The sequence below is a fragment of the Lutra lutra genome, chromosome 6 (assembly GCF_902655055.1).
Source record: "Lutra lutra chromosome 6, mLutLut1.2, whole genome shotgun sequence".
NCBI classification, from domain to species: Eukaryota; Metazoa; Chordata; class Mammalia; order Carnivora; family Mustelidae; genus Lutra; species Lutra lutra.
In genome coordinates, this window is record NC_062283.1 from 30,103,088 (window position 1) to 30,124,868 (window position 21,781).

Genomic DNA, 21,781 nt, shown 5'->3' on the forward strand with positions numbered 1-21,781 from the left:
AAAAGGCAAGTTGACGCCTCTTTGGCCTCACGTCATCCTTCTTCCGCCGGGCGGACCGGCCTCCCGGGAGCCTGAGGTCACTGCTCTGCGCCGGAAGACGCTGTCTCCTTGGCCCCCTTTCTCAACACAGACCTCTTCCCCGGCCGCCTGACATCCCGGGATATGAGCCGGAAGAGACAGCGCCTGGTCCCGGACGCCTTTGGGCTGAAGAGGCGGCGGGAGCGAGGACAGACAGAGGCGGATCCTCTGAGGGGCGAGTCGGGTAAGCGCGGCCGCCCCAGGGCGAGACGGGGAGCGGCGGGCGGTGGGAGAACGGCGCCCCCCGCCCTCCTTCCCGCCGCAGTGACCGGGTCTCTCCGCCCAGGGTCGGCGCGCGCGGCCGTCGCCGAGCTGGTGCAGCTGTTCCCGCGAGGCCTGTTCGAGGACGCGCTGCCGCCCATCGCGTTGAGGAGCCAGGTGTACAGCCTCGTGCCGGACCGGACGGTGGCCGACCGGCAGCTGGTGAGCGACGTCGGAGCGACGGACGGAAGCAGCTTCCCGGCCTCACGGGCGCTCCCGAGGGTCCCCATCACTCAGACGCTCAGTGGCTCCGCCGGCCCTCGGCCGCTCAGCGGGCGTTCGGGCTCTCTGGGCCGGTCCTTGCGGGGCCAAGGAAAATGCCACAGACCCTGTTAGAAGACCCAGCGGCAGTAGGGAGCATGCCACATCGTGCAAGTGGAAGAGCGACTCTTGGGAAAACGGAGTCATCGGGCACAGTTGGAGCGCTGGGAATGCAGGCGGGCGTCAGGTCGCGGCAGGCCTTGTGCGGCGATGGTGTTTCTGCCTTAACACGGAAGGCGATAAGCTAGCAGAGAACGTTAACCAGGAGAGGGAACGCTGTGTTGCGTGGATTGGAGGGAGTGAGATGAGACGGGGAGATCAGTGGGGAAGATACTGCATCGTAGAACTGGTGAAGGCCTAAATGAGGGGAGAGCAGTAGGGAGGGCGAGGGTGGGTGAAGGTGAGGGGAGTGGGGAAGAGGGAAGAGTCCAGGAAGAGTCAGATTTTCTGGATGATGGGGATTGAGTGGTTGGTGGAGTGAATAGGAGGGCACTGAGTTGTTGGGGCGGATGATAGGTTTGATTTTGTACAAGTTGGAGGTGCATGGGGAGCATCCAAAGGCAAGTGTGTAGTGGACAGTTGGATATGAGGGACTGGAGAGAATTCTGGGCCAGTGATACTAGGTTTGGAGTGGTTGAGGTATGAGCAGTGGTTCAGTCTGTGGATGTGGGTGAGATTGGGTAGGAAGAGTGAGTAGAGGAGTAATTTGTTGTTGTGTTTGTTTTTTTTTTTTAAAGATTTTATTTATTTATTTGACAGAGAGAGATCACAAGTAGATGGAGAGGCAGGGAGAGAGAGAGAGAGAGGGAAGCAGGCTTCTTGCTGAGCAGAGAGCCCGATGTGGGACTCGATCCCAGGACCCTGAGATCATGACCTGAGCCGAAGGCAGCGGCTTAACCCACTGAGCCACCCAGGCGCCCCTAGAGGAGTAATTTGTAACCTTTTTACAGACTTTAAAAGATAATGAAAGTTATGACTCTTCTCACAAAAATATACACGTGCCACATACATAGAAGATGTATGTGCATTTTGTTGGGGGAGGGGATGTTGTTTCATGGGTCCTCTGAGGTCCAGGGTTAAGGACCTTGAGCTTAGAGTGAAAGGGCTAAATCTACAAAGCTGAGAGATACCCACGTTTAAGGCAGTCCTGAGTTCTGCCTGTATCAGAATTATCTGGGCTGCTTATTCAAAAATAAAGGTTCCTGGGACTCACCTAAAGCTAATAGATGCAGATCTTTTGAGTGTAGGACCTGGGAATCTACATTTTGAATTACTATCTCAAGTGATTCTTCTTTAAGATTTGGGACCCATTGATGTGAGGGGAAAGCATAGGAAGAAGAGTCTCTGGAAGAAGCTGAGAAGGAATTGCCGGAGTTAGGAGGAACCACGGAAGAGGCCTATTGAGAAATCACATAGATTGTCAAGGAGGTGGAGTAGCTGGCAGTGTTAGAACCCGTGATTTAAGGCAGTGGTCAGTATAGGGATTAAGTAAAATAATATCCAAAATCCGTACATTGGATTTAGCAGGTGGAAGATTAATGGCAACCTGTCAGGATGAAAGGAGGGAAGAAAAGGAAGATGGAGACTAGCTCCACTCTCATGAGGAAGTGAGTTAGATGGAACCACTCCTTATAGACTATTTGTTGTTTTTTTAATTTACTGATGTTAGCCTAAATTTTAAAAAAGCTTTAAAAATGCATAAAAGAAAATATAAACACACACACAATTAAAAAATGTTCATAAAGCAGATATCCATTTAACCACTACCAAGGCCAACTATAGCTACATACATCAATCTCCAGTCAAAAGGACTTAATGTCCCTTGGTGGTAACTATGGTCCTAACTGGTACGATAATCGTTCCCTTGGTTTGCTTTATATCATCTGTGTGATTACCTGGAAATGACATAACTTAGTTTTATCCATTTTGACCTTGAGATAAACAAAATCATACTGTATATATGTATGTACTGTATTTATATCTTGTTTCATTAGGAGAATACTTTTGAAATTCTCAGTTTTAATAGTTCAGTAGCAATAGTTCATTTACTTTCATAGATTTCTATTTTGTGAATATGTCTCATTTTGTTCTAGTGAAAAAATTATATGTTTCTAGGCAATCATCATCTGAATTTTCAAATTTATTGGCGTAAAATTTGTAGTCTCATTTTATTGTTTATTGGATGTGTAGCAATGACCCTTTTTTCATTCTTTATATTGATTACCTCTGCTTTATCTAGTCCACCCATCCCTCCCCCCCAACCGTTTTCTTGGTCAGTCTCACCAGTGGCTTATCAATTTTAATAGTTTTGTCAATAGCTTTGTTGTTTTCTTGTACACATATTTTCTATTTTATTAGTGTTTATCCTCCACTGTTGTGTTTATTTTACTTTTTTCTGATTAATTTCATCCTCTCTTCACTTCTAATATATGCATGTCAAGTTGTAGTTTATCTTAGTAATGTGCAGATAGATATATATATAGTTTTGGTATATATTTTTGGCTACCATTCAGTTTAAAATATGTTCTACCTTCTTTTGTCATGTTTTTTCTTGGACCGAGGGTTGATTAGGAATGTATGTCTTAATTTTAATCTGTCTTTAATTTTAATGTATGTGTGCTTTTTCGTATTACCTACTTGTTACTGATTTTTGACACAAAAGATACTGTGGTCAGGGAACCTACACAATATGATTTTAGTCATTTGAAGTTTATTGAGACTTGCTTTGTGCTCTTTGTTCAGTTTTGTTAAATATTCTATATATATTTGAAGAAAATATGTATTTTTCAGTTACTAGTTTCTTAGTAACTAAAGTTAATGCAAGTTATTTCCTTACTCTTGTTTGTTCTATGAGTTTATGAGAGGTGGCTTAATTAACTTTTGTGATTATGGATTTGCTAGTATCTTTTCAAATATTTTCCCTACCTTCTCACCTTCCCTCACCCAAAGTCTTGACTGTTAATTCCTTGAAGGCAGGGCCCATGTCTTAATCACTATCTTATTTTAGTGTCTGGCATATGACTGGAAAATATATATTGATTGCTTGATAGGCAGCTGATGAGGTGGATGGGAAGGTGGGTAACTAATTTGAAAAGACTATTTAGTAATCCACCTGATTCTCTCCCCACAGTTTTTTCTTTGCTTAGAGAAAAATTCCCAGTGTTTGCAATAAAATATCCCTGCCCAAAAGTGCCCAGAATATATCAGAGTATCTTACCCTGATACCCTTCTTTTTATTCCCATCTCTCTGGAGACAGAAGGAGCTTCAAGAGCAGGGGGAGATCAGAGTCATCCAACTAGGCTTTGACTTGGACGCCCATGGAATTATCTTCACTGAGGACTACAGGACCAGAGTGCGTGTAACTGTGTGTGTGTGTCATAGGGTGTGGGGGGCAAGCAGGGAAGTTGGAGAATGGAAGTAAAAAGACAGTTTTTCCACTCTGTGTGTTACAGAGAGGACACAGAGCTCTGGTCCGTAGTAATATAAAGGAGAAGAAAAGGAGGTAGAAGGACATGAGCAAAAGGGAAAATGGGAGGAGGAATATCCTGGAGGTGGTCAGTAGAGGCCGAGGTTGGGGCCAGACCTCATCTCTCATCTCTGGTTCCAGGTCCTCAAGGCCTGCGATGGCCGACCATATGCTGGGGCAGTGCAGAAGTTTCTGGCTTTGGTACTTCCAGCCTGTGGGGACCTTAGCTTCCAGCAAGACCAAATGACACAGACCTTTGGCTTCAGGGACCCAGAGATCACGTGAGACTTGGGGGAGTAACAGAGCTCAGGCATCTGAGACTTCCCTGCATCCATCCAGTCCCATCCAGCTTTGTCCTTTTGGTGAACCTGCTAAAAAGATAGATGGACTCCTCTTTTTAGGAAAATGACCTTAATTTGTGCTCCACCCACAAGAGAGGAGGCCTGTTTTTATCTGAGTCCTTGGAAAGAGCCCTAGTCTAGAATTCAAGAGATCTGGGTGACTAATCCAATGAATTTAGAGGCCTGGCAGGCACCATAAATGCCTATTGTGAACCCTGCTGAGACTAAGAGAATTGAGAACGGTAGGAGCTTGGATGCCCCTAAAACCTACATTAAAAAGCAGTGACCAGACAAGGGCGAAGTAAAGATTCCATTTCAGGGGGCCTTATCTGGCTCAGGCTCCCTATTTTGTAACCCAAGGCAAATGTGAAAGCATATTATAAACTTTTTAGTAAGACATGGGGGAGCCATGGTGAGGTATACATCGGCAGAGGCAGGAGCCCAGAAGAAAGGCCCTTATTTCACCCCTGGGGTTGGGCTGAGGCTGTGTCAGGGCATGTGGTCAAGGAGGGCTTCTAGAAGCAGAAGGTGATTTAGTTGAACAAGTAATAATAATGCAAAAGAAAGGGAGTGGGGGGGGTAGGGGCAGGGGACAATCCAAGTAGAGGATTGGAAGCAAGGCCGGGCACTGAACAGCAGGGTGGGAACAGAGAACCACTCCAGGATGGGCTTCTGTTCCTTAGTCCCCTTGCATGGTTGCCCATTTGGGGAGACTGTTCAAGCATCAGTGGGCAGGGATAGGATTCTCAGAGCTCAACTCTTCTCTCTCCTGGCTTCCCACCCTCCTTAGGCAGCTAGTGAATGCTGGAGTGCTCACCGTCCGAGACGCTGGGAGTTGGTGGCTGGCCGTGCCTGGCGCTGGGAGATTCATTAAATATTTTGTTAAAGGTATTCTATCCGCATCTCAAGCCTTCACCCACTTAAGAACACCTTTGGGTAGTTTCTCGGGGCCCAGGCCTTATTCCCTTTTCCCCTCTTCTGTGCCATTTCTCCTCTAGGGCGCCAGGCTGTCCTGGGCATGGTCCGGAAGGCCAAGTACCGGGAGCTACTCCTATCAGAGCTCTTGGGCCGGCGGGCACCTGCCGCGGTGCGACTCGGCCTCACCTACCACGTACATGACCTCATTGGGGCCCAGCTGGTGGACTGGTGAGTCTCACCCCCAGCCTCTGGCAGATCACCAAGCAGTGACCCAAGGTTGGATTCCCTCTGCCATATCCCAGGCCAAGCTCTGAGTTTTCCCCAGACTTTAGGCCTGGGGATCTGGCTCCAGCCTCGTCTTTCTTTTGCAGTGTCTCTACCACTTCTGGAACTCTTCTCCGCCTGACAGAGACATGAGGATTCTCCTCGTCATTGTATACCTCCCCAGAGTGGGGTGAGAGGGACCCAGGAGTCCTGCCCAGTGGTGGCTGAGACAGGGTCACCTTGGCAAGGCATGGGAGCCCAGATGAGTGTTGGCCTTGCTTCTGCTCAAAGGGTCAGATGTGATTGCTGCTGTTTACCTGGGCTCTGACCCAATGGTGGGGTTTGGGCAATGCTTCTCTGCCCTTCCATGGAAGTGGAGCCAGAAAGCAGGCCAAGGCCATGGTTGTTGCCTTTCTTGTAGCAAAGTCTGCTGTCACTCTCTTGGGATAGGAAGACAGGATTTTTGGGGAGGCTGGTGAGGGAGGGCAGAGTCCTCTGTTCTATATGTCAAGGTAAAACTGCCAAATAAAGTACTTCTGCCTGTGCGATTTCCTGGATGTCTTTGTTTAATGTGATGTGTATCTGGGCGCCTCGTTTGTGGGTAGAGTTAAAGCTAGACTTGAGCCTGAGCTTTGCCTCGTTGTTCAGAGAGATAAAAGGACACTGAGGTCAGTTCTCCCTATGGGAGATAAAGGTATACCTGATCTAAACAACAGAATTTCTGTTAGGGCCTGCACAAAGCAAAGGTCTGGTGTCGTTCAGGTTTTGTGGGGGTTGTAGTTAGAGATAAGCGTCTTGTACCTTGTTTTGTAAAGATTTTTATGAAGGAGCTTGTGTCTCCAACCATGTACATTGAACTATGCCCACACATACTGGAGAATGTGTGTGTGTGTGTGTGTGTGTATGTGTGTGTGTGTATGTATGTGCCCCCAGATACACCCAGTAGGGGGGGCTACCTGGGGCACTGGGATGAGAGGGGTTAACACAGAAGGACAGAACATAACTGGGCCATGATTTCCTCATTCCCTCAGAGACCCAGGTGTCCGGGGTGTTGTCCTCCCTCCCCCTGCCCCTACTAAATACTGGGCCTGGGGCCAGTTGCATTTCTTGCCTGTCACATGGTTTCCCGGCTGTGCTGGGCCAGGGGAGGAGCAAGTTCCAGAGTCAAATCTGCTCTAAGCCCTGGGTTGACCAGAGAGGAGTAGGCCGGCAGACGGGTCTGATCCCTCTTGGGTCCTCCAGCCATGAGGCTCCTCTGGGGGCTGATCTGGGTGACCAGCTTCTTCGCCTTATCCCTGCAGAAGCCCAGGTTCTGGAAGAAGGACACTATTGCTTGAGTGGGACAGGGCTGGTGATGGGAGAGCCGACATGGGGGACGTGATGGAGGAATGAGGGATGGAGGGGCCCAGGGGCGCTGAATGTGGACCCCTTCCTGTTCTCCCTAGGTTGCTCCTGTTTTCGCCTTCTGTGGTTCACTTGGGGGTCCCCCTCTCAGTGAGGGTGCAACTTGAGAATGTTCCCCAGGGACAAGTAGTGACCGGATCAGTGTTCCTGAGAAACCCATCCAACTTGAATGCCGCCTGCTCCCCAAAGGTGGACTTTTCCCTCAGCTCAGAAAAAGACAACGTACACCTTAGCCTCCAGGTAACTAGCCTCCACTCCCTTCTACTGCTTCTTAGTCACTCTCACCCTGCTCCCCTCTGTCTTGTGTTTGGTCATCTCATTGGCCTACCTCCTCTTTCTTCTCCCCTCACTCCCCACACTGTTACCTTTTCTGTTTCTGTCTCCATCTCTGGCTTTTTCCTTCTGCTCTGTTTCTGACCTGCTCCCTCTGCCTCTCCTGACAGATCTCCCCGAGAGATGCAGAGATCTGTGGCCTCTACCGCCTCCTCCGTGGCCCCGAGGTCCAGCTGGTGGCCCAGTCACCATGGCTGAAGAACTCTCTGTCTAGAAAGACAGACATTCAGGGCGTCAACCTGCTCTTCTCCTCTCGCCGGGGACACCTCTTTCTGCAGACCGACCAGCCCGTTTATAACCCTGGCCAGCGGGGTGAGTTGGACCCCAGGGCCTCTGCGTTTGGCTCCCAGCCTGCTCAAGGCATGTTTGGTACCCCGTGAGACAGCCTGGACAGTGCCACACAGAAAGGCTGCTTGGCAAATATTTGTTGCCCTCCCCCTTGCTCCCTGGAAGCGGTGGGGGCCGAGGCCCACCTTCGCAGATGGATTCCTGCTCAGCTCTTGCTCTTCTCTACCAGTTCGATACCGGATCTTTGCTCTGGATCAAAAGATGCGTCCATCCTCTGACACCCTTACGGTCACAGTGGAGGTGAGTCCCTGAGCTCTCTGACCTTCATCGGCAGGGCTGCTGATCTGACCTCCTATCTATGACCACTTCTACTCCCACTGCAGAACTCTCATGGCCTCCGTGTGAGGAAGAGGGAAGTGTACACTTCCTCCATCTTCCAGGATGACTTTGTGATTCCCGATATCTCAGAGTGAGCTCCCCCGACCTGGTGACGGTCCCTCCTGTGCCCATCTCCCATGGCTCTCTGCCTCCAGCACCCAGTCAGACCTTGAGCCCCTCTCACAGCTCTGGTTTTCCCCCAGTCAGTCCTCTGGCTCTCCATGGGCCTCTTGCACAAGCGGGCTGAGTCCCTCCCCCATTCATAGGCCAGGGACATGGAGGATCTCAGCCCGGTTCTCAGATGGCCGAGACTCTAACAGCAGTACCCAGTTTGAGGTGAAGAAATATGGTGAGAGCTGGAGATGGTGTGGGACAAGCATTTCCTTTCCTGAAGAAGATACGGATAGAGGGGGAGGCGGTGGGACAGGGCAGGCGCAGGGAGGTATGGGTGCCACAGCCCTAAGGGAAGTCTTTGAAGGGTCCTTTCGCTAGTCTGACCTGCCACCCCTTCACACTGGGTCAGTCCTTCCCAACTTCGAGGTGAAGATTGTTCCTGGAAAGGCCTACATCCTGACAGCGCCTGGCTTTCTCGATGAGATCCAATTAGACATCCAGGCCAGGTAACTCTCCCATCCTCCATGTCCTCCACGTGGGGCACCCAGGTTTCCCCATTCAATCTGAAGGAGCTGTGAAGCCCTGCCTCCCCACGCCGCCCCCCGCCCCCACCCTGAGACATTGGCCTTATTTCCTAGACCCACCCTCTTCCCACTCTCTCTGCGGCGACAGGTACATCTACGGGAAGCCAGTGCAGGGGGTGGCGTATGTGCGCTTCGGGCTCCTGGGTGAGGATGGTGATAAGACTTTCCTTCGGGGGCTGGAGAATCAGACTAAGGTAGGAGGGAGGGTGGGGGTGTGGGGGAGAGGAGGAGAGTGTCGGGGAGGGGAGGAAGGTGTTGAGGAAGGGAGGAGGGTGTCAGGGTGGGGAGGAGGGAAACAAATCTCACCCAGGCCCTGTTTTCTTTTTCACTCCAGCTGGTAGATGGCCAGTGCCATATTTCCCTCTCAAAGGCTGAGTTTCAGGGTTCCCTGGAGAAGCTTCATGTTAACATTGCCGACCTCCCTGGGCTGCGCCTCTATGTTGCCGCTGCCATCATTGAGTCTCCAGGTGAGAGGCCTCCCTGATTGTAACCCCAGCCCCCCGCCTCTGACCTTGAGCTGACCCTCTGTTCTCCAGCAACGACACCATTCCCTACTCTTACCCTTGTCTTGTACCAAAAGCCAGGAAAGACCCAGGAGACTGTCCCTCCCCAGCTGTGTTTCTGGGTGGTTTCAGGAGAAGGTAACCCTTTCACTGTCTCAATTTTTTTTTTCTTCACCCATCTCTCCGTCCGTCTGGCAGACACAAGTTACACGCCGTCCGTGTGCTAGGTCCCATGCTGGCCTCAGCACACAGAGATGAGTACAAGACGGCCCGTGCCCTCAGGAGTCTGAGGAGCTGAGTGTCTCGTGGGCAGGAAACACTCGAGCTGTGGTCACCCTGGCTCTCCCACTCCTCTCTTCGTGGCTCTCTGTCTTCTACCTCTTTCTGCCGCATCTCTTGCAGGGGGAGAGATGGAGGAAGCAGAGCTCACATCTTGGCGTTTTGTGTCATCTCCCTTCACCTTGGATCTTAGCAACACCAAGCGACACCTTGTGCCTGGGGCCCCCTTTCTGCTGCAGGTCTCTTTTGGAGGGGGAGGATGAGTTGGGGGTGGGGTGTTGTCAGGAGGGTACAGGGGTCACTGAGCAGTCTTCTTTATCTGTCCCTCCCCTGCTCACCTAGGCCCTGGTCCGAGACATATCTGGCTTCCCGGCCTCTGGCATTCCTGTCAAAGTTTCGGCCACTCTGTCTCCCGGATCTGCTTCTAGAATCCAGGACCTTGAACAAAACACAGATGAGCGTGGCCAAGTCATTGTTCCCATCGTTACGTCAAAGTCCATCTCAGAATTGCAGCTCTTGGTAGGACTCCCACTCATGGGACACGGTAGGGGAAGGAAAGAAAGGTTGGCCAGTTTCCTGAGAATCCACTTCCTGGACTGGGGGAAGAAGCTGGTGACCAGGGTCCTTGGCATTGTACCCCTGCCCTGCTCCTTTCTAGGTATCTGCAGGCTCCCCTTATCCAGCTGTAGGCAGGCTCACCGTGAGAGCCCCACTCTCAGGAGGCTCCAGGTTTCTGTCCATTGAGCGGCTGGATCCTCGACCCCCTCGCATTGGGGACACTCTCATCCTGAACCTGCGAGCTCTGGGCGTCAGTGAGGACAGCTTCTCTCATTACTACTACATGGTGCGCAGAAACTGGTCTGTTGAGGATGGAGGGTGGGGTGCAGGGAGGATCTCAGGCAGGAGAGAGCCCTTGGGGTGGAGGGAACTGTTTCAGGATTGGGAGTGTGCAGTGAAGAGGAAACCACTCTTGCCTCAGATCCTGTCCCGGGGCCAGATTGTGTCTATGATTCGAGAAGCCAGGACGGACCTGACCTCAATCTCCGTGTTTGTGGACCATAAATTGGTACCCTCCTTCTACTTTGTGGCCTTCTACTATCATGGGGACGTCCCAGTGGCCAACTCCCTGCGCGTGGACGTCCAGGCAGGGGACTGCGAGGGCAAGGTAACTGGCATTCAGAGAGGTGGCACGTCTGTGTGTTAGGGGGTCAAGAGAGAAAGAAGACAGAGTGATTGTGAGCAGGGCATGGATTTGGTTTGGGGTACAGTGAGGGCTGAAGGAAGCTCTCCCCACTCTGACTGCCCCCCTCCTCCCACCTCTGCCAGCTGGAGCTGAATGTGGACAGCATCAAGGAGTATCGTCCTGCAGAGTTTGTAAAGCTCCGCCTGCAAACAGACTCGCCAGCCCTGGTGGCGCTGGGGGCCGTGGATACGGCTCTGTATGCTGTGGGCGGGAGTTCCCACAAGCCCCTCAACATGGCCAAGGTTTGTCTGGACCCTCTGTTCTCGCCAGCCCTCCCTCCCCTATGGGGCTCATTGTCCCGGACCCAGCCCTGAGGTCTCACTCAGTCTTCCTGCAGATTCCCCGCTGGGCTTTCCTCAAGCCCTGGGCTCTGCAGTCTCTATTTCCCCACTCTCTTCAGGGTTGCCCTTGCCTTCTCACCCAGAGCTGGGTGGCCCATCTGGGTTCCTCAACTCGTCTGCAACTTCCCGGCCTTTTCTTGCCAGGTCTTGGAAGTTATGAACAGCTATGACCTTGGCTGCGGTCCTGGAGGTGGGGACAATGCCCTTCAGGTGTTTGAGACAGCTGGTCTGGCCTTTTCTGATGGAGAACTGTTGACTTCCTCCAGAAAGAGTGAGAACAGAGGAGGAAGGGGAGTTGGGTGGTGGGACAATCAGGAAGGAGGAGGGGCCTGAGGGTGTAAGATGAGAAGAGGGTTGGTGGGAAGGGCGGAGCCAGGGAAGGAAGGTGGGAAGGGGAGGTGGGACCCCTATCCCTGTGCTGGGCTGCAGTCCTGCTTTCTATCAGGTCTGAGTTGTCCTAAGAAGAAAACCCGGAATAAGAGAAACGTGAACTTCCAAAAGGCCATTCACGAGAAGTGTGAGTTGTGGGCGCCTGTGCAGCTCTCCACTTGGCCCAAGGGTTAGGGTGACGGGGTCTCCCTCTTGGCTGCTCTGCTCTTCAGTGAGCCCATATATGGTATTTGGGGCCGGAGACCCAAGTTCTGGGGTTGAAGGTGGAGGGAGACTCTCTCCATTGGCCAGGAACCCGAGTTCTTGGTCTCTCAGGGTGAGTCCTTGTGTATCTAGAGGTCTGGGTGGGAAATGAGATGTGTCTCTGTGGGGTTCCTCTGTGCATACCCTCCCCCGGCCCTGCAGTGGGCCAGTATGCTTCCCCAGAAGCCCGGCGCTGCTGCCAGGATGGGCTGACAAGGCTGCCCATGATACGCTCCTGCGAGCAGCGGGTGGCTCGGGTGCAGCCGGCGGCCTGCCAGGCGCCCTTCCTGTCCTGCTGCCAGTTTGCTGAGAACCTGCGCAAGAAGTCCCGCTCCAGGGGCCAGGTGGGCCTTGCCCGAGGTGAGGCTCTGGGTGGGGCTGGGGGACTGGCAAGAGTCTCTCTGGAAGGGCAGAATGGTTCCCCTCCTGATTCCCCCACGCTGTGGTCCCCTAGCTCTGGAGGTCCTGCAAGAGGAAGACCTGATCGATGAGGATGACATTCCTGTGCGCAGCTTCTTCCCGGAGAACTGGCTCTGGAGAGTGGAAAAAGTGGACCGCTTCCTCCAGTGAGGGGGTGTGGTGGGCCTGGCCTTGGCTCTGGGCTGATCTGGAGCCAGCCCAGGGTGTGATGGGGCTTCTCGCCTTTCCTACTGCAGATTGTCCCATATGCTCCCTGACTCTCTCACCACATGGGAGATCCACGCTGTGAGCTTGTCTGGAAAGACAGGTGAGACGGCCCTGCCTGGACCTAAGTCCCCTGCCCCATCCATCTCCCCCTGACCGAGGCTTCCCACTGAGCTCTGAGCTCTTCGTACAGGACTGGGGACAGACCCCTGGGGACGTCTGCACGGGAATGTGCTGGGGTGGGGAGGCTAGGGAGTGGCGGCAGGTGAGGGGCAGAAATGGGTCACCCCCTTCCCCTCCCTCCTGGGACCCTGTGGCCATGACACCCCCAGGCCTCTGGTCTCTGCCCCCGCTGCTACACGCACCACCCCCATCCACCAGGCCTGTGTGTGGCCACGCCGGCCCGGATCAGAGTGTTCCAGGAATTCCACCTGCACCTCCGCTTGCCTGTCTCTGTCCGCCGCTTTGAGCAGCTGGAGCTGCGGCCTGTCCTCTACAACTACCTGAATAAAAATCTGACTGTGAGGCCCTGCAGAAGCCCGAGCACACAGGGAAGTGGTTGGGAGCTGGGGCAGCTGGAGGGTGGGGGGGCCAAACCAGCCTGAGGCTCCGGCCATCCCCGTCTTCCTGCACCTAGGTGAGCGTCCATGTGTCCCCAGTGGAGGGGCTGTGCCTGGCTGGAGGTGGCGGGCTGGCCCAGAGTGTCCTGGTGCCTGCAGGCTCTGCCCGGCCTGTTGGCTTCTCTGTGGTGCCCACGGCGGCGGCGGCTGTGTCCCTGAAGGTGGTGGCTCAAGGGTCCTCAGACTTCCCTATAGGGGACGCAGTGTCTAAGGTTCTACAAATTCAGGTGACTGGAGCAGCCCCGAATCCAGCCCCCCAGACTCCCAGATATATACCATAACCCCGTACCCTCTCTGCTGGCCAGACACCTGAAACCATGCCTTGGTGGTTTACATCTTCTATAATTCTGATCCCACTCTGCCCCTGATGCTCAAACTCCAAGTCCTAGGGAATATGCACTGGGAGGGGCAGGCCATAGTACTGTGTGGCCTCTCATAGCTGTGTTTCCCCTGAGACAGAGAGAAGGGTCCATCCATATGGAGGAGATTGTCTATGAGCTCAATCCCCTGGGTGAGTGGCCCCCTCCTCCAGCCACCAGTGTCCTAATGGGGTTGTAGGTGGTGGGGGATGCTGGCAGCCAAACAGATGGCCATCTTGGCCCATCCCCCACAGACCACCGAGCCCGGACCTTGGAGATTCCCGGCAACTCTGACCCCAATGTCATCCCAGATGGAGATTTCAGCAGCTTTGTCAGGGTTACAGGTGGGAGTGTTCTCCATCTCTTCCCAGGGGCAGCCTCAGATTCATGTGGCACCCAGGGACCCCTGTTTGATCCCACGATTCCACGGGTCCCCAGACCTGGTCTCTGACCCTTAAACCTCCATCTCCCCCTGTAGCCTCAGAGCCACTGGACACTTTGGGCTCTAAGGGGGTCCTGTCACCAGGAGGCCTGGCCTCCCTCCTGAGGCTTCCCCAGGGCTGTGGGGAGCAAACCATGCTCCTACTGGCTCCAACACTGGCTGCTTCCCGCTACCTGGACAAGACAGAGCAGTGGAGCACACTGCCCCCTGAGACAAAGGACCATGCTGTGGATCTGATCCAGAAAGGTTCTGGGCATGGGGCAAGCAGGCGTGGGGCTGGGAGAGGGCAGTTCAAGGCAGAGGGGGAGCCCACCTAGCTAGAAGGGAGAAGGAAGGGGGTGCCTGATGGGAATGGGGAGTGTGGCCTCGGGTGCATGTGGTGGGAGAGCGAGCATCGCCTTAGCCGCTGCCTCTTGTCCCCAAGGCTACATGCGGATCCAGCAGTTTCGGAAAACCAGTGGTTCCTATGGGGCTTGGTTGCATCGGGACAGCAGCACCTGGTGAGGTTGGGAGAGTGTTTCCCGGTCTCTGCGGGAGCCAGGGCTGGGGGAGGGGGCAGAGCCCGATACAGTGGGAGGGTGAATAACCAGGTGCCTGGGTGAGTGGGGATGTGTCTCCTATGGGGACCAGTCGCTGTCCCCAGCCATTCCTCCTTCCCCACCAGGCTCACGGCGTTTGTGCTGAAGGTACTGAGTCTGGCCCAGGAGCAGGTGGGCGGCTCACCTGAGAAGCTGCAGGAGACGGCCAAGTGGCTGCTGTCCCAGCAGCAGGCGGACGGGTCATTCCAGGACCTCTGCCCGGTTTTACACAGGGACATGCAGGTTCGGGGTTGGGAGGCCGGACAGAGGTGGGAGGGCGGTCCCTGCCCCTCCCTGCTCCTGGCTGACATCTTCTCTCCATCCCCTTCAACTAGGGGGGCCTGGTGGGAGATGATGAGACTGTGGCGCTCACAGCCTTTGTGGTCATTGCCCTTCAGCATGGGCTGGCTGTCTTCCAGGATGACATTGCAGAGCAGTTGAAGCGGAAAGTGGTAAGAGTGTTTGCCCTTTCCTGGTCCCCAGCTTTCCCCCTCTCTCCCCAGGAACCCAGGTGTCCAGCTCTTTTGACCTTCCTCCCCACTTTCTCCTAGGAAACCTCCATCATCAGAGCGAACTCCTTCTTGGGGGAGAAAGCAAGTGCTGGGACCCTGGGTGCCCATGCTGCTGCCATCACGGCCTATGCCCTGACTCTCACCAAGGCTTCTGAGGACCTGCGGGATGTTGCCCACCGCAACCTCATGGCCATGGCCCAGAAGACCGGGGGTGAGCGCTAAGGGTGTCCTGGTAGTGAGCCTGGGTCTTGGGGGACCTGGGACCCCTGAGTATGCCCAAAGGGAGAAATTGAATGAAGACCTCAAGAAGGAATGAAAGCCTAAGGGATAATTGGGCAGAATTGGAAGAGCTCAATACGGGGAGTGTCAGAGGGCCAGGCAACTAGCCCTGTCCACCATTCACCTGTGGGTCTCCCTTTACTTCCAGATAACCTGTACTGGGGCTCAGTCCCTGGTTCTCAGAGCAATGCCGTCCCACCCACCCTGGCTCCTCAAGGCCCAGCAGACCCCATACCCCAAGCCCCAGCCGTGTGGATTGAAACCACAGCCTACGGCCTGCTTCACCTGCTGCTTCGGGAGGGCAAGTCAGAGATGGCCGACTATGCTGCAGCCTGGCTTACCCACCAGGGCAGTTTCCAAGGCGGGTTCCGCAGCACCCAGGTAGGGGCTGCCAGGGGGCTTCGGGGGTGGGTGGTCCCGAGACCGAGTGCCTGAGTGCCAGCCCACCTCCCCAGGACACAGTGATAGCCTTGGATGCTTTGTCTGCATACTGGATTGCTTCCCACACCCATGAAGAGAGGGCACTCAACGTGACTCTTAGCTCCATTGGCCGCAGTGGGTTCAAGTCCCACGAGCTGCAGCTGAACAACCACCAAATTCAGGGGCTGGAGGAGGAGCTGCAGGTGAGCCACTCCTTCACCTGGCTTGCCTCCCCCACCCCTGGGCCTCCTGTGGCCAGGCCTGAAGCCAACCCTGCCTCCCCCCACCCTTGTGGAATCCCCATGGCATCTCGGCTTAATGTCCTTGTGGGAAGACCTATTTGCCACATGACCTGGAGAAAGTCACCTAACCTCTGAGCTTCATTTTTCTCATCTCAAAATTAATATATGGGTAGTCTACCCAACAGGGTTTTTAGGAGGCTGAGGTGAGGTGTCAGCTCTGTGAGTGGGTGGGAGAGGAGATGAACTGGAACAACTGTGTGCCCTTGTGTGCCCCTCTGATAGCCCTTTCCCTTGTCCATTCCTGCAAGTTTTCGTTGGGCAGCAAGATTAACGTGAAGGTGGGAGGCAACAGCAAAGGGACCTTGAAGGTGAGAGCCAGCAGCACTGAATGCCTGGGACCCCAGCATGGAGGGACCGTGGTCTTGAGTGGGAGGCCTGAGGGGGAGCTCATGGTGAGCAGGGAGGGAAGGAAGGAGATGCCCCCAAGTGGGCGGCCCCCCTTACTGGTCTGGGTGCTCCCCCCGACTCTGGTCTCTGCCCTTTCTGGGCACCTGTCCTCTCCTTCTCCCCCAATCAGTGCTGATGGCATACACACCTAGCACCTCAACCCAGGCCTCTCGCCTGAGCCACAGGCCCCACATGTCACACAGCACCTCAAACCCTTTCTTCCTCCCGGGTCCCCTCACCTGACCGACAGGGCCCCTTCCCCACAGGAGCCCAGCCACTGCTCTGGAGGCCATCTTAGTGTCCCCACCCCCACCCTTCCTTATGGCCCCAGCAGCTCGTCCTCGGCTCCCCTGCAGCCCAGGGCCCATGCCACTTATTTCCTAGACTCTGCTAAGACGGTGTTGGAACTTCTCCCTAACCTGTATCTCACCCCTCTGATCCACTGTGCACACTACCGTGAGATCAGCCTTCCGAAAACACTAGTCAGACTAGCCCTGGAGAAAAGTCAGACTCTTGCACCTATACAACTGAGCATCTGCCCACCTCCCTCGCCAGACAAATCCCCTCATGTACACAGATCTCCTCCCCTTAAGTGTCCTTCCCTTCCTTCGTCCCAAGTGACAAACTCGTTCTTCTCCTCCAAACTTTGGCCAGAAGCCTTTCCTGAGCTTTCCATTCCAGCCTCTTCTGGGCCCCATGTAGAGGGCAGGCCCCTGTCCCCGGTCTCGCCGGGTCTCGCAGACCCTGGGCCACCCGCCTTAATGGACTGGTCAGGAGGGATGAGAGGGGTGGAAGGCCTGGAACCCCTCAGCCTAGGGGATGGCCCAGGTGTGGCCCGGGAGAAAGGTCTGGGCCCCAAACGTACCCTGTTCTTACCCTTTGTTGAGCTAGATCCTTCGTACCTATAACGTCCTGGACCTGAAGAACACGACCTGTGAGGATCTTCAGATTCAAGTTACCGTCATGGGCCATGTTGAATACACAAGTGAGTGTTGGGGCTGCAGGCCGTTGGGCCCCGAGGGGGCCGGAGCCAGCAGCCAAGCCACCCCACTGTCCCTGTGCAGGGGAGGCCAACGAGGACTACGAGGACTATGTGTATGAGGAGCTTCCAGCCAAGGATGACCCAGATGCTGGTTCCCAGACCGTGACACCCCTGGAGCTGTTTGAGAGGCGGCGGAATCGCCGCAGGCGGGAGGCCCCCGGGGTGCCTGACGACCAGGAGTCCAGAGTGCAGTACACCGTGTGCATCTGGTGAGCGTGGGGGGTGGGGGTGGGTGACAATGCCGGACATGGGGCACTGCCAGGCCAGGAGACGGAGGCAGGGCAGAGACCCGGGCTGGGTGTCTGCCACCCAGAGCATGTGGGCCCTGGACATGTCTCTCTGCAGGCGGAATGGCAAGGAGGGGCTGTCAGGCATGGCCATTGCCGATATCACCCTCCTGAGTGGATTCAGCGCCCTGCGTGCCGACCTGGAGAAGGTGCAGTCAGCTGCCCAGGCGGGGGCGGGGGGTGGTTGGGAGGATGGGACTCCTTGTGCCCCAGGAGCTCGGGTCCATCCCTGAAGCTATCCCAGCCGCTGAGCCCTGTCTTGTGTAGGGGCCGGGGCCATCTCCCTGTGACCATCTGTCCTTCCCCACAGCTGACCTCCCTCTCTGACCGCTACGTGAGTCATTTTGAGACCGAGGGTCCCCACGTCCTGCTGTACTTTGACTCGGTGAGCAGGGAGGGGCGACACAGGGTGACCGTGGGTTTACTAAGCACGGGTGACCTGAGAGAGGACGTGTGATGGAAGCAGGGAGACAGGATGAGAGTGTATCAGAGCAGAGTTAGGGGCAGGCCCGGGAGGCTGCCCTGCCTGTGGGCGATGGGGGCCGAGCTCCGGGTGCCGCTCCAGGGCTGGTGCCCATCGGCAGGGAAGGACTCGAGAGTGAGCCCTTCATAAAGCTGAATTTATGCAACTCAAGGGCCGCCTTTGTTGCTTGTTGTTGACCTTTCTAGTTTTTTTGGTTTTTGTTTTTGACATTGAAGTATATTTTCTCTTCCAAAGTGATGACAGTCATAGAGGAGTTGCTTTTGCCTTTCCATGCCATTTTTGGCTAAAACAAAGAATCATTAACCCTCTGATGGCCCTCAAACTTTTTTTTGAGCATTAGCTATAATCTCTTGGAGAAAATGTGAAAAAGATATAATACTATAACACCTTTAGCTAGGTGTGTAGGGGTTGAGGAAGCCCCCCACCCAGCCCAGTGTTTGTAGAGGGGCCAGACCCCATTAGCCTGAGAAGTCAAGAAGAGGAGTTTCATTGAACACAGTGGCAGATGAGAAGTCAGGAAGATTTTGGATGAGGAGTTGACTTAAGCAGCATGGCTCGGGAGGGAGACTGGCAGGGAACCGGGCTGGACCAGACCAGTGTAGTGTGGGTGTGAGGAGAGGGGTCTGGGTCTAGGCCATGAGGATGGGCCAGTGACAGCACCTGACGTTATGTTATGACACATAAAGGGGGGCCTGGGTGCAGCAGTAACGAAGCAAGGCCTTTGTGGCGGGATCTGGGGGTGGGCTTCTGGGGGCAGGCAGAGTGAATGTGGGGAATTTCTATGTCCCACAAGAATCCTACTGCAAGAATGAGGCTGAGTGTTTAATTTGGGAATCATCAGCCTGGAAGGGCTTGGTGAAAGCCAAGGAGCGGCTGAGACCTCCTCAGGGGAACGCGGTGGACCCGAGTAGCCAGGGCCAGGGACTGTGCCTCTGGGAGGGAAGAAGAGGGATGGTCAGGCATGACAAGGTCAGAACCAGGGATGGCCAGAAGCTAACCCTGAGCTCAGAGAGTTTCATGCAGAACGTGTCCATGATGTGAGGGCACTGGAGACTGGGACGAGGTCACTGTCTGGCAGTGACGTGAATAGAGACCTCGGGGTTTTTAGAGTTTTTAGAGTTCCGGAGCCGGAAGGTACTAGCATGTGAAAGACACTGAAGATAAGACCAGACACAGGTCAAGGAGATGTAGCACAGCGGCCTGCAGGGCCCAGGGGGTGCGTCCTGACATCTCCTCCCCACCTCGCCAGGTCCCCACCTCCCGGGAGTGCGTGGGCTTTGGAGCTGTTCAGGAAGTGCCCGTGGGGCTCGTCCAGCCGGCCAGCGCGGCGGTGTATGATTACTACAACCCTGGTGAGCGCATGGAGGGCTCTTGGCAGGTTTGGAGTAGGTGTCCCCATATGGGACATCAGGAAGGGGGGGGTCAGTGCCGGGTGGCAGTGATGTCCCCTTTGGGACAGGGGTGACAGTGTTGGGGGGTGTGCATTCTAACTGTACTCTGTCCTGCAGAGCGCAAGTGTTCTGTGTTTTACGGGGCCCCCACTAAGAGCAAACTCTTGTCCACATTGTGCTCTGCTGACGTCTGCCAGTGTGCTGAGGGTAAGAGCTGGGTCTGGGGGCAGGGGGCAGGGTGAGGGGAAGCCAGTGAGGCTGGGGCCTGCACTGGCTCATCTGTCCCCCCCGCCCCCTGGCAGGGAAGTGCCCTCGACAGCGTCGTGCCCTGGAGCGGGGGCTGCAGGATGAGGCTGGCTACAGGATGAAGTTCGCCTGCTACCACCCCCGAGTGCATTACGGTCCGTGTGCCCCCCACCCCAGCCCAGCTCTGTAATTGGGCCCACGCCTCATGACCGCTGCTGGAACAAACCTATGCTCCCTTCCCTTAAACTCCCTCACAGGCTTCCAGGTGAAGGTCCTCCGAGAAGATAGCAGAGCTGCCTTCCGCCTCTTTGAAACCAGAATCACCCAAGTCCTGCACTTCAGTATGAAGGGGCTGGGGCTGGGGGACTTAGGGAGCCGAGGTCGGGGTTTGTGGCCCGGGTGCCTGGGACAACGGATGTTTGGAGGCTGAGCTCAAAGCCCCTCAGCCTCTTGGAAGCTCTGGACTTGGCCATAAATCGAAAAGCAGTCGTATATCCCCATTAGGAGCAGTGAGGGCTAAGCGAGAGGCTCCGTGCACAGCCCTCGGCCCTCACTGGTCCTGTACCTTCCATTCGCCTCTTATAATTCCTGTGCACCTTATCCTCTCAGCCAAGGACACCAAAGCCACTGTCCGTCAGACCCGAAACTTCCTGGTTCGAGCCTCTTGCCGTCTTCGCTTGGAACCTGGGAAAGAATATTTAATCATGGGTCTGGATGGAGTTACCTTTGACCTCAAGGGAGAGTGAGTTCTCTGGGCCTTGCTCTCCTCCCACATGAAGGAATGGATGGATCCCCAGCGTGCAGACCCTGCCTCGCCAGAAGCCAGGTGCCCATCCTCCCCACCCCTGCTGACTGCCCTTTTGCCTCTGCAGCCCCCAATACCTGCTGGACTCGAATACCTGGGTCGAGGAGATGCCCTCTGAACGCCTGTGCCAGAGCACCCGCCATCGGGCAGCCTGCACCCAGCTCAGCAACTTCCTCCAGGAGTATGGCACTCAGGGCTGCCAGGTGTAAGGGCTGCCCTCCTTTTCCGGGGATGCCTGGACGGTCTCTGTGCCCACTGGACACAGCCCCAGGCGGTTCCAGGGGTTCAATAAAGGCCTTTGGCAGCAGAGTGTCAGTGTGTGTCTCCAGGATTGAGAGCAGTGCCCCCAGACCCCTGCCAGCCATGAGAGCAGGGTTTGCCTAATCTGAGGCTCCCAGAGCCTGCATGACCCTTGGGGTTGTCACTCCCAGATCATTCCCTGGGAGCTCAGTCCATCTGCAAAGCACGCTGAGCAGACTTGGGACCCCTGCAGCCTGCACCCTAAGGGTCTGGCACCACAGCGAGGCCTCCCTCCACAGCCCTGCTGTCACCAGTCCCTGTGGCCTCAGACGATGCTCGAGCTCAGCCTAACGCCACTGCCCTTCCACCTGACAAGTGGCTGTCGGCCACACGTTTCCCACTCTGCCCTTGTGCAGCTTTGAGTTCTGGGGTCTCCTGCTTGTAGCTGACCTCTGGTTTCTTGAAAGCAAGATGGCTGACACTTGATCTCCTTACCAGTGTTTAGGGAACTTTCCTGGCGTTGTGCAGTGACTTTGGTCTGGGTGTTAATACACTGAGTCTGCAGCTCTACTGGGTCCAATCTCCCCACCTGCCTGCCTCACTCTCCCCCATTTAGTGGCACCCCTTGGGTCTTCAGGGCTGATTGGAAATCCAGCTAGAGAAATGGGTTGACGGAAGCGGAGTCCGCAGCAGCCTGCCATCTGATCGGGTAGCTGCAGTTTGTGGGGCTCTCCTTCCAGGCCATGCCCTATGCCAGGTCCCCATCCTTGAGACGTGGGATGTTCGGGAGCTGCCTGGTCCTGTGGGGGCACGTAGTTGGGGCACCTGATCCAATCTGGGGGCAGGGAGAAGGCAAGGGCTTCCTGGAGGTGACCTCTAACGTGGGTTCTGAAAGTTGAGGCATCACGCAGAGAGAGTGGGTATAGGTGAGGGTATTTGAGCAGACGATGGAGAATAGGAAAGACCCAGAGGCCAGGGGCAGGACAGAGCCCATTTGTGGGCACTGCATATAATTCCATCGTGTCTGAGGTTGGGCTGTGGAGGTGGGGTGGAAGAGCTGGGGCCGGTAAGGG

The 21,781-nt window shown here is 55.2% G+C and overlaps 2 protein-coding genes across 3 annotated transcripts; both read left to right on the forward strand.

The window, feature by feature from the left end:
- The first annotated feature begins 49 nt into the window (after window positions 1–49).
- STK19 (serine/threonine kinase 19) lies at window positions 50–7,170 on the forward strand. Of its 2 annotated transcripts, XR_007127893.1 has the most exons (8): window positions 50–262; window positions 365–501; window positions 3,858–3,953; window positions 4,209–4,348; window positions 5,199–5,296; window positions 5,407–5,554; window positions 5,698–5,882; window positions 7,036–7,170. XR_007127893.1 is itself a non-coding variant. In XM_047731952.1 (7 exons), exons 1-7 carry the CDS (start codon window positions 163–165, stop codon window positions 5,741–5,743), a joined length of 765 nt encoding a protein of 254 aa, XP_047587908.1. In that variant the 5' UTR covers window positions 50–162; the 3' UTR covers window positions 5,744–6,147. The 2 variants fall into 2 exon arrangements, 1 of the variants encoding a protein (XP_047587908.1); XM_047731952.1 differs by lacking the exon at window positions 7,036–7,170 and having other exon boundaries at window positions 5,698–6,147.
- On the forward strand, window positions 6,757–20,778 carry LOC125101520 (complement C4-A-like). The gene is made up of 41 exons (XM_047731938.1): window positions 6,757–6,899; window positions 7,036–7,234; window positions 7,438–7,639; window positions 7,845–7,915; window positions 7,999–8,084; window positions 8,260–8,342; window positions 8,517–8,613; window positions 8,780–8,885; window positions 9,026–9,158; window positions 9,597–9,712; window positions 9,816–9,992; window positions 10,132–10,317; window positions 10,453–10,638; window positions 10,800–10,958; window positions 11,202–11,328; window positions 11,503–11,574; window positions 11,853–12,050; window positions 12,145–12,256; window positions 12,347–12,417; window positions 12,696–12,835; window positions 12,952–13,161; window positions 13,394–13,445; window positions 13,548–13,637; window positions 13,772–13,981; window positions 14,160–14,235; window positions 14,400–14,556; window positions 14,649–14,765; window positions 14,865–15,036; window positions 15,253–15,485; window positions 15,560–15,727; window positions 16,075–16,134; window positions 17,105–17,198; window positions 17,278–17,464; window positions 17,601–17,691; window positions 17,853–17,927; window positions 19,276–19,378; window positions 19,535–19,624; window positions 19,720–19,818; window positions 19,921–20,004; window positions 20,273–20,405; window positions 20,536–20,778. Exons 1-41 carry the CDS (start codon window positions 6,835–6,837, stop codon window positions 20,675–20,677), a joined length of 5,229 nt encoding a protein of 1,742 aa, XP_047587894.1. The 5' UTR covers window positions 6,757–6,834; the 3' UTR covers window positions 20,678–20,778.
- The last annotated feature ends 1,003 nt before the right edge of the window (window positions 20,779–21,781 follow it).